This window comes from Hesperophylax consimilis, chromosome 6 (genome assembly GCF_061612785.1).
Source record: "Hesperophylax consimilis isolate HC1 chromosome 6, BYU_Hcon_1.0, whole genome shotgun sequence".
Lineage (NCBI taxonomy): Eukaryota > Metazoa > Arthropoda > Insecta > Trichoptera > Limnephilidae > Hesperophylax > Hesperophylax consimilis.
In genome coordinates this window covers 30,886,133-30,898,158 of record NC_142841.1, presented here as the reverse complement: position 1 = coordinate 30,898,158, position 12,026 = coordinate 30,886,133, and the positions used below count along the sequence as shown (strand labels likewise).

The window sequence follows — 12,026 nt, the reverse complement described above, 5'->3', positions numbered from 1 at the left end:
ATAATTGAATTTAAAAGATTCAACAAAACAAAATGGTAGAAGCGAAGAAGCAGTAGTGATTGGTTTATTTACGCGAAGAAGTTATATGGGTACATTAAGTCTATTTGTGTCTAGAAGAATAAAAGTGATATATCACCCAGATCAGAATATTTGTTTCCGAGACTGTGAAGTCTCGGAATCGGAGAATTTTGGTAAGCTAGTGTTCTGATGTCATTGAAGTAAAAAGGTAAGAAATGTCGACATGATTTTTTGGGAACATGGATATTGATAAATTGAAGTAATTCGGGACAGTCAATTTTAAAATGTAGTATTCTTTTTAACAGTATTAAATCTGTGCTTATTCTTCTTTCTGAAAGTTTCAATACAGACATTTTATCCAGGAGGTAATTGTAATCAATGTTTTGTATAGGAATATGCAATTTATAGTTTCCACTGATACATCAGTGGAAACCTATTATTGGTTGTATTTTACATTACTTATATCGCTATACATTATAAAATATTATAACTGTTGGTTTTCCAAATAAATCAAAATAAAATAAATAAACCTTGGAAACTTCCGTTGAATCTTTTCAATGTTATCTGAATGAATATTGAAAAATGGAGACCATAACGTAGAGTTATACTCAAGTTGTCATCTGACAAGGGTTTTATATACCTAACATAATAAATGTTCCTAAATTATTGAAATCTTTTGCAGCTCTCCAAACAAAGCCAAGAGTCTTTAGGGTCTTGTTGATAATATTATTAATATGACATACAAAGGTGAGTTTACTGTCGAACATAATGCCTAGATCAATAATTTTACTAACACAATTTAAATTTTCATCATTTAATGAAAACTAAAAACATATAGGATTATTTATTTTGGAAAAATGAATGAACTTACATTTATGTACGTTTAATGCTAATTTGTTAATTGAGCACCATTCAAAAAGATATCTCAAGTTAGTTTGAAGTGTAATACAATCATTAATTTGCTTAATCTCTTTATATAGTTTCATGTCATAGGCAAACAGTAGAACGTTAATGTCAGTAAATACATCAACAATGTCGTTTATGAATATTATAAACAAAATGGTCCCTAGATGAGAGCCTTGCGGCACTCCACTTGTCGCCATAAATTCGTGTGAATTTGTGCCATGTATTCTCACACAAAGACTTCTTTTGCACAAATAACTAGTAGGTACCTAAACCAATTTAGTAAATTACCGTAAATTCCAAGTTTAGCTAATTTATTGATTAGTATTTTATGACACACCTTGTCAAATGCCTTGCTGAAGTCAGTGTATACTGAGTTTACCTGGCATCTGTTTGCTTAGGATTTAGATATAAAATTTTCGTACATTAGTAAATTAGTTAATAGAGATTTATTTGAACAGAAGCCATATTGGTAGGGTGTTATAATTTTTTTTATGTTTGTAGCTTTGGTTTGTAGATATTTTAACGAGTACTATTTTTTCAAAAAGTTTAGGTATCGATGATTGGATACATATTAGTCTGTAATTTCTAACATCCGTTTTGTCTCCCTTTTTAAAGATAGGTGTAAGAATACAACTTCACCGCAGAAATGAATCTATTTTCTTTTTCAGACAGTATCCGTGTTCCTGCCAGGAATGTGTGTATTGTGAAGCCGTACTGGATCGTGATTGTATCATGCAAGGTAGAATTCCATTGTTCTACCGTATTCATTAATCTATCTATATCTATCGTATCTATAATTTATCATCTTGCTGAAATAAAAATGATTAACTTGTGATATGAGTGGTTTATTTATGCATGTAACTTTTTAAGTTAAGTTTTTCATTTTCCTGTCGTGAGGTAATATTTAAGTTTTTCATTTTCCTAATATTTTGACATTTCAAACATTTTTTAAATATTTTAGGCTAATAAGTAGGCTCCGAATGAGAATTGTACTGTCTATATATTGGCATATTATGGTTTAATAGAGGAACAATTTGATTCATACAAAAAGCCCGAAGACATCGGATCTAGTGAGTGGTTTATTTATGCGTAGTAAAAAAATCGTCTTAAGCGTGGTCAGTGATCCCCAATAATTACAAAAAAGAATTTTCATTCGAAATACTGACAAATAAACAAACCAAAGTGACAGTTTGCGGCAAATATCACTTTTAGACATAAATAACTACTGAAAGTACAACAAAGTCATTTAGTCATGACAGCGAGGTAGGTACCTTTTTATAAAATGTAAATCTTCGATAAATGGCTCACTGATGGTATTTGATTTAAGCAAATAAGCAGTGATTAAAATGCATGATAGTAATAAGTAACTATTTTTTTTAGTTTTAGTTAAAAACCTTGCATCACATGATTATATTCCACCAATTTCTGTTTTTAAACAATTTCGTAAATGCTCTCAACCTCGCCTGTTTAAGTTTTTTTACTAGGTCTCCAAAATCGAATCTGTAAGGATATGGTACAGTGAAGATCGTAAATTGCTTAGTATGTAGTTGCAAAAAGCTTTTACAAGCGAGAGATTTGTTGATTTCGCAAGCGATAGCATTCGTAATATTCGAATTATAACAATTAGGTTAATGCTAATAGAACGGGAATTGCCCTCCTGATACTTACAAACCTTCCCCTCCCAGTTCTTTAAGGCTCACAACCTACCCTCGGCCGTTGTTCCCAACATTTCGAACGATCAATCTCAGGGTCCGATCAGCCAAGTGATTTATTCAGTAACATTCGATTCGCCTGTTTCCAAACATCTTTACTGTTGATTATCTTAAGTGGCCATGCCCACTTTCATAGACAATAAAATGACATCAAAGTTAAAACTTTCAATGCTAAATTAACATTGATGAATTAATTATTGTATTTATTATTAATGCATATATTTTTTTAAGTACTGTAATACGTAAACCTATATTTAATATTTAAGCGTATGAAATATGTTAAAAATAAAGTATTAGCTTGACTTTAATGCCACCGTGCCTTGGCCTCGCAAATATGTTTCACTCTGTTGACACTTTTTATAAGTAGTCATTTACTGAGGCAAGCTTAATCCAGTAGTTTGGCTTCCTTAAATTGGTTGATCACTCAGTTGTCACTTTTCCGTTGGAAAGAGCATAGTTGTGCGTTTGAGCAGTGTTCCATTCCAGTACCAAAATTTCGGCTCAGTATGATTGGGAAGAACGGCTGTGAGTGTAGATGCCATGGTACCACAGGCTCAGTGCAGTTGGAACACTTGTGCGATATTCATATTTTAAAGATATATAAATAAAACACATGGTAATTTACTATTTACACACTTTATTTAAATATGTATTGAACATAATATAACAAAAGAGAAAACACTTGATTTATAATGATTCTCCAAGATGAAAATACAATACCGTAACTAACAGTGCCAAACCACAGTACTTAAATTGTACTGTCATAAATATTTGAATATTTTTACAACTGGTAGAGTTGAAAAAAAAAATTATTGCCATTAAAAATTACATTTAAAAATTAAGTACACAATATTATTATTTAAGTGATAATTGTTTTAATTGATATTTTCATTAAACTTATATACAGTATGGACATTCAAAAAGCAATTCTTTTTAACCAATCTTGTATTTTAGTCAGGTTTATGAACATGTCACAATAACAAAACACTTGCAGAACTTTTCTAAGTTCCGAGAAGTGATTATTCGTGTGTTGATTTTAAAACCTTTCCGGCAATATGGCATATACATCTGAATAACCTCACAACTGTTTGTTTGACCGTGTGGGCTACGTATTCCGCATCCGACTAGAAATACCATACTGTAATCATATCGGGATCCATTTTGAGTACAATAGCATTAGAGGGAATATGACCTACTGACCCCCTAAGCACTATCCAAAGAAATCAGTCTTCAAATGGATGCCACCAATATCACTTCATTTATTGACTTCATTAACATCTAGTACAATTAGTTTAGACAAATAACACATCTCAATACTGTAGGCTTAACCGATATTATAGTAACATTCAGATATATCATATAAATACCATATTGTTAACTATATTATTAAAATGTGTATTGAAATCTAGGTGCATTTATATAAACAATGTGATTCTTTAAAATTCTTTTAAAACTTTGGCGTCAGCTGCCATTCCGCAGACTTTACTCGAGTTTATCGGAGACCAAACTTGCTCCATCGCAATCAAATGTCCAAAACCTTTTTATCCATCCTCTAAATGCTTTCCTAAACACTCTAAAACAACTCATACCATAACCATGAGGAGATAATATGATCACTCCACAAACAAAATGTGTACAATATGTAATTTCATAATAAAAATAGCTAAAATACTTCAGCGAATTCCACTTTAAAAGAGCTGTCTTTATTTCTAAATATCAACAAAAAATATCCATCCAATTTTTTACAGTACTCATATCACTATTAATAATTTAATTGATATGCTAATGTTTGTTTAGCATCTATGTAATAGCTTTACCGACATGATGTCCTGTTCTGTCGAGATCCACTTGTGTCTACGCATTAGGGATAGAGTTGCGTTGTTACCCTGATATCTCGGCTAATTGCAATACATATTCTACTCCTAGTTCAGTTACACCCGGCTTACTAGTGACTAGTGTATAGTGTATACTGCAACCTCAGTTCCCTACGAGTGGATGCGCCCTCAGTAAGCTTACCCTAACCATATTACGAGATTAATGTCCCTCAGACAATATTTTATCTAATCCCAAATTGAAACCCATCCAAGCGAGCTTAATTTGTCATAAGATTTGCATACATTTAGCCTACAAACGGTTACCAAATTAAAACATCACTTACGGTATTATGCTAGAAGCATTTGTCATGTTATATAATTTAATAAATCATTCTAGTGCATTTAAATAGAATTAAATTTTTCATAATGTGCGGGTAATATATTAAATTTCAAACGAGTGCGTGAAAATAAGAACTCTAAATGGTGTAAAGGAAAAAATTCAACACTCTCAATATTTAGTTAAATACTATGTCTTTTAAAATTACGGCGATGAACACCGTAAGACCCTGTTTTATTTAAAGGCTAGTAATATATTTTCACCTTGAAACGTGTTTCGCAGCTAATTCGGCTTATGTTTGTAACCAACCAACCCACCTTCCCTAAAATTACTCTGGCGTTGGATTCCTCTAACGTGCAAAGTGAAATAGTTATTCCTTCGGGTCATATTGTAAGTATTATACTGCAATAAACAGGCTAACGAGTTAAACAGGTTGCTTTCAAATTGTTGTGGATAAGTGCATCTAAATACGTAATATTACACACCTAAGACATAAACACTACGGTGGTAAAAAGGGACCAGGTACCTAATTGATTGAAACAAATCTCTTTCACCAATGTTCACCGCTCTCTCAGTGAACAGTACACAACACATTAACAGTTTGCCTCTCTCCAACCCAAATCACCTCGACATCACACACCTACACTGCACTTGGCACACGAACTTGTGTTTTTGTGTCTAATCACAGTTATAATTCACATATAATTGTATTCTTTGCAAAATAACTACTTCTCTTTTATAAAATTACTTAGTGTTTCACATACTCTAGATCTTACCCAAGAAAAGCTCTAAACATTGTTGTGATTGCCTCAAACGTCTTAAAAGCCTTACCTTATTCTACCAAACAGACATTATTACTAATTGATTATTTAAATCTATGAATACTTAATAAGACAGTGAAATGTAATGCTAATCAACTTAACACTACACATGAGATAAATTGTGTCCGCATTACGGCCATTCTAAGAATGATTCATTCAACGTGTCCTACGTAAAGTAACTTTCAACTTTGTTCCAGTAAAATAACAGATTTGGAGTGAGTATTTTATGTAGGGCACATTGATTTATTCCTCAATGTTTTTCTAAGGTGAACTATCATAAAACTACATGATTATGTATATTGTAGACTATAGAAATAACATCTCGTTTGATAAAGATGAAATACAAAGTTTAACAGATCATTGAATGATAACAGTTCATTTACAAATCCTCCAAATATTTCGTTAACACATTCTTTGAACTCTGGAATAAGCAAACATACACAACAAATACAATAACATTTTACATTAACAAGACTAAATAGTCGAGTAAATTCATGACAATTATAAATAAACTGTGTAATTGGAAATTAATATAACATTTTAGAATAATTGCACTAAAGATTTTTAGTTTAACAAATTAACAGAAATAACAAAACAAAGTACATAAAATCACCCAAAATTGAGATACATAACATTCCAAAAAGTATGCACTATTCTGTAACAATTTGGAAAAAGACTAGAGACATTGAAAGATTTTTTGTTTCAAAATGTAATAACAGCACATGCATGCTGATGTTAACATTCACAGCCAAATATTTAAATCAACAAGTTGTTTTAACTATGATTAATGATATTTTTAGTTAATAATTTCTAATAATAAATAATTTCATCCCAATCTTTGGTTTTTAAAAGCTTTTTGAATAGATTGAATTATTTCAATATATTAATTACATTATAAATATTTTTAAGTACGGTGTCAGTTTTAAATAATACATGCTAAATAAATAATAAAAGTAAAAAAATTGCATGATTATAAAGCTATAATACCAGAGCTTCACTCTCATCCGATGCTTGGTGCAATAACTCTTAACATAAATAAGAAGAGAAAACACTGCAACCAATCCAACAAAATCCCCAGAACTCCAGGGCCAAGGTGAGTCTAAATTAATGTCTTTGTGATTTTATTATGTAATTTCTCCTAATTTCTAATACATTCCTATTATATAAGATGAGCAAATGATTTATTAAAATAACAATACTGTATATCAAATGTCTTTTATAAGAATACATGAATACAACTGGATTCCTTAGAAATACATTGACCATTAATTTGTTTAGATAAATCTACTTTATTTCACGTAGGTTTCCAAATAAAAATGTATCAACTTTGAAAAGAAATAATGTTACTCTAAAGAGTGCCTAATAAATGTATTAATTTCAACTTAATTAAATTGGCACAGGTAAGTCTATTGAATCATAATTAAATTATCCTAACAATACAATCTAAAAACGAGAGAGTATGTCTTGATAAAATTTAAATTTGGCACAACATTTGCATGCGGGGATAGAAAATGAATGTATTATAAGTATATGTATTGGGAAGACTAGGTTGTCTGATGATAAGTAAAGGTAAACAACTATGTATATACAAGTTGATATGCTAATTCTGATAATGTAGGTGAATATTGATATGCATGTAAATTATAATGGAATCTAAAATGGCAGATTCCATGTGTCCTAAAATGGAAATGATTCCAAATGAAGTGTTTATTGTAGATTGTAATCATAATTGTGGTCTGCCAGTATTGATCCTGTAAATAGTACTTATGTGATGAATTGTTAGCTTGCACGGGCAGGAAGGGGTGCCATGAACATAACAATGTTAAATCTTACATTAAATTAGCATCTACTGTCAGATACATGTATGTATAACCACAACAATAAATATAATTAAATAAAAATAACAAATCTTTGGTTTGTTCCCTAAGACCAATTAACTCTTTTAATTATTTATTTTTGATCAAGACATTAATGTAAATTTTCTTAAAGGATTTGATCCCACCAGTTTCGTATTATCGTGCCCGACATATGACATCAGACAATACAGACTGCAGTAGTCCCCTCTAAAGACCATCACGTTTTATTTACAAATTATATTGTCATTAAGCCCTCTTACTCCTTCCTTCTAAGCTATCCTCTACACTAATCCGTCTTCCGTCTTCAGCCAATATCCACAACTCCTAAATGACAATCTTACCAAGCATTTCCTTCCACCTCCCCTCTCAATCATCCCCCATATGCAAAATCTAACAAACTATTCCTTAATATCTGAATGCAGTCAATACATTATCTAATTTGACGTTGGCAACACAATTCATTCTCATAATGCCTATGTGACAAAATGCTACTTCCCAACATTCAACATTGTTCTTGTATATGAGATCAAAAATCATTCCTATCGAGCTCCGAAAGCGAGTTTATGTAAAAATGTTGCAGATCTTATATATGAGAATATCTAAAATACACCCTAAGACTTATTTGAAGAAATTTCAAAGACACCGTGCAGGTATCTAGATTGCTTTGTAAAAAAATCAAATGATTTTTGGATCACATTATTCAGTTAACAGCGAAGTCCTGACGTTGATCGGAGCTGTGTGTACTGGAGCCATCCGGGGGCATAGGGCACTTAGTGGATAGGGGCCTTGACAATGTGATTGGGCCCGATGTAGTGGTAACCCGCCATCTGCTGCCCGGCTGTCTCCATGAAGATCCTGCAATAGTAATCCCCTTTATTAGGTGCCTTCAAGTTTCACAACATTGTATCGGATTGGGGTAAAGGATCAAATGTGCACAGCAATCTTTTAATTCACTGAAGGAAACATGCTGCATTGAAAACAATTATTTCACATTGAATTGATATAATATACCACCAACAAAAGCGCACAAATAGAGGTGACAACACAAAACATTAAATGTATTTATAATAGCTATGTTAAATCCCCTAAAATCATACAGCACAAATAATTGATGACTTAATGTATTTACGATGCGTGGAAGGTGACATATATGATATGTTGGATAATTGCTTGGAGTAACTTTGGTTTATTTACTCAAAACACATTCATTACACTTGGAAATGGTTTGGAAAGTTGGATGATTTCATGTTTTTTGGAAAATGCATTGAATAAGGGATTGTTAAAAACCATAGATCTCGGGAAAAACAATATTAAAATAGGGGATGTAATAAGGTAAAGATAGGCTTACCGGGATTCTCCGTGATGGGCAAGGAACTGGTTAATGGAGTCAGGTCTTCCCGTGGTAGATTGGTTGGTTGGTTGGTTGGTTGGTTTGTTGGATAGCACAGGATGGTTTGGTCTCCGGATGGTTATGGTGGAACATCTTACTTATGGATGTGTGTGGTAAGCAAAGCTCGGATAAACATTGTCACTCACTTCAGGAAGGTGTGGCGACAGGACTCATGGATTGTTTGTGTGCAAGGTTAAATCGATTCTTTTTTTTATTTTAACTTAATTCAAATAAAATGTTTTCATGGGAATAAGTGAAATAGAAGCATAATCTATTGTTACTAAATTATTCTTGATATTAACAACGTAAAATCAATAAAATAATACACATAAAAATTATTGTTTCTTGTGAAAAACGTACATCTGAATCTATAATTTATTTTGAATTTTCATTCATCAGTTCTTCGGAAACATCAACTTTAACTCTTCTTAAATACACAAAAACCCTTTAAAAAAAATGTATTAATTGTGTTAAATTTCAAAAAAATAAAATGTTATTTATAGAATGTACCTGAAATGAAAAACATTAAAATCAAACTGATAAAAATAAACGATTCTTAAAGTGTTCAAGGATCTTTATTTAATAAAGACAGCTGTGTCTACAGTAACTAGAGTACAATTATAAGTGACAGAAAAACAATCTCGAGAAAGATTTTATTTCTCAATCTTTCACAAAAACAGAAAACTATTATCGATCCAACCACGATCCAATAAAGATTTCAAAAAAATATTCTTTAAACCTCTAAGATTAAAAATTACATAATTACCAACTATAAGGAAAATTAAAGGCTTACTATGCAAATTACTTGAAAAATTAAAAAAAAAACTTTTCAAAGACAAACATGACTTATCAAAGTACAACCTTAAAAATTGCCGGAAAAACAGGGGATAAGTAAAACACTCCCTGTGTAGAAGAAGTTCAATGAAGTGATAAAATACTTCAAACAAAAACACCCCTAAATTCTACCAAAACAAAAGCATTTTCGATGCTTCTATTAATTAATCAAATAATACATGTAATCTTATGTTTTAAAACTTATTAAATTCAAGCATTCGACTAAATTTTTCGTACATGATTTGACACTTTGTAAAAAAATAACAAACCGTAATAATTATTGATTACTAAAAAAATTATTGAAAGAATAATATAGTTGACACAGCTGATCACACAATGTTGCCCTTATGAATGCTGTCATTTCTCAAAAAGGAATTAGCACATATCCATGTCTGTCTATACCTCCTATGTTCTACAGATAAAATCTATTAAATCATCAAAAAATCAATATTGATACAACATACAATATTACCCTTTTCTATAAACTCACTGCACATAATAAATTATGTATGTACTTAATAATAGTTTTTAATTACTCGTAATTAAGTGGTGATTTAAAAGGACTAAAATAATGCATATAGAAGTGAAGATGAAAAGGTAGAAGGAAATTCAATGGGAAAATATTAACCATCTTGGATTTTAAATAAAAACTAACACTTCTAAGCTATGTACTAAAATGAAAAACAACTCACTCAAATCTAGATTCAATCTAATTATCAATTATTAATTCTGGTGATATTTCAATAATAAGATGATTCTAATATTGATTTAATATTGTCTCAATGGTTTCATAATTAGGTTCGATAATAATCTATAACTCTATACACTGTAAGGTGAAAAATTCAGTTTCCAAATGATGAGATGTGCTAGAAACAAGAAAACTACAGATTTGGTCCATATCAAAGCACTTAACTAAGTTTTTTTCAAACTCAAATATATTGATTTACAGTGTGAAGTCGATTCAAACAAACTACATTATTATAAAATCTTATATAATTTTTGGCTTCAGTATTAAATTGGTGAATAACAAGTACACTTTTATTCTATACGACGAAATGTTGTTATAATTTGATTATTTCTGAAGCCATTTTAAATTACAATGAAATTGCAATCTTTGCATAAATGGAAAATGAATTTGTACAAAATTTGATTGTAAAAATGATTACAGCAGGGTACTCCAAGAGCGTGTCTAAGAGTGCGCAGCTGCGACAAAGCAGTATGATTTAGCAATACATACCAACAGGTCTGTCGAGTGCATATTTATACATATTGAGGTTGTGGGGTTTTGAAATAACTATTATCATTATTTCAACATTTTATTGGTTAATCAGTATATTATGATTTTGTAAGTATATGGTTACAAGAAAAGGTGTTTTGAAAAGCATTTTCAAATGCACAACTCAAAACGGAGGGCAATATACATTTATAAGAGATTTATTGTTTTCTCAAAAGAAGTTAAGTAATGGTAAAATACAGAAAAGTACCGTAAAAGTTCTTGCTGCCTGTAATTGTACAATGAGCAGCTACTACAGAGGTTTGTCTGCTATTTTTCAATAATAGTATGAAATAATATTCTTGTAACCCCAAGAGCTCTTGGCAAATGTTGATAACAATTATCAAAATGTTGTTTTATACCACTTTTAGAGTACCCTTCCCTGCCAATGAATAATAATAATTGTATAAAATACAATCTCTCTATAATTTGCACTTGATTTGTTTGCAATTTAGGATTTTTCTGAAAAGTGCCAACTGTAGGTGCACAGTAAACACCGTGCTATCTCTTCATCAGTCAGTAAAATAGATTCATAAAATCACTTTAGTCTCACAATCATCTTCGCCAATCCAATGTGATGGTCTTTGCCAGATGGAGCTTTTCAACCCATAATCGTCAAATAAGGAGTTGTAATTCTTAATAGGGATTAAACTTGTTCCTCTCAGATTTGTTTTTAACGGGTTGGTCCCCCGAGTTGTTTTGTGGTGCGGGGGAGCGGGGACGGTTGGGCCCGCGGTGAGAGCGGTGGACCCCCGTGGTCTGGATGGGGGCCGAGCCCAGCAGCTCAGTGAGCCCGCCCAGCGCAGACAAGGAGCTGAGGGCATTGAGCGCCCCGGGCTTGGTGAGCAGCTGTGCCAGTGGAATGGCCGAGGCCAGAGGACCTGCAGTGCTGTTGCTATTGGTGCTGGTTCCTCCTGCCTCCCCATTGCCGGCGTTGCCCAGATTGGCCTTCTGCAGTTCCACGCTGCGGAAAGACAAGGGTGCGGGTGATGGAACAAGTTTGGGAACAAGAAAGAATGAGGGTCGGACACAAAGGCTAGAATCAATCGACAACGGATGGGAGTT

General features: G+C 32.0%; 1 protein-coding gene across 6 annotated transcripts in view; it reads right to left on the bottom strand.

Annotated features, from left to right (window-relative positions):
* Positions 1-3,323: 3,323 nt before the first annotated feature.
* Positions 3,324-12,026, bottom strand: part of mub (poly(rC)-binding protein mub) — a 47,567-nt gene continuing 38,864 nt past the window's right edge. For 4 of the 6 annotated variants that reach the window (XM_089632543.1, XM_089632542.1, XM_089632545.1 and 1 more), the window contains exon 11: positions 9,433-11,925. In XM_089632543.1, the coding sequence (XP_089488669.1) occupies positions 11,598-11,925 (328 nt within the window). In that variant the 3' untranslated portion in view covers positions 9,433-11,597. Of the gene's footprint in view, positions 8,320-9,432; positions 11,926-12,026 lie in introns of those variants that run through there. The other 2 variants (XM_089632546.1, XM_089632547.1) reach the window with 1 other exon arrangement.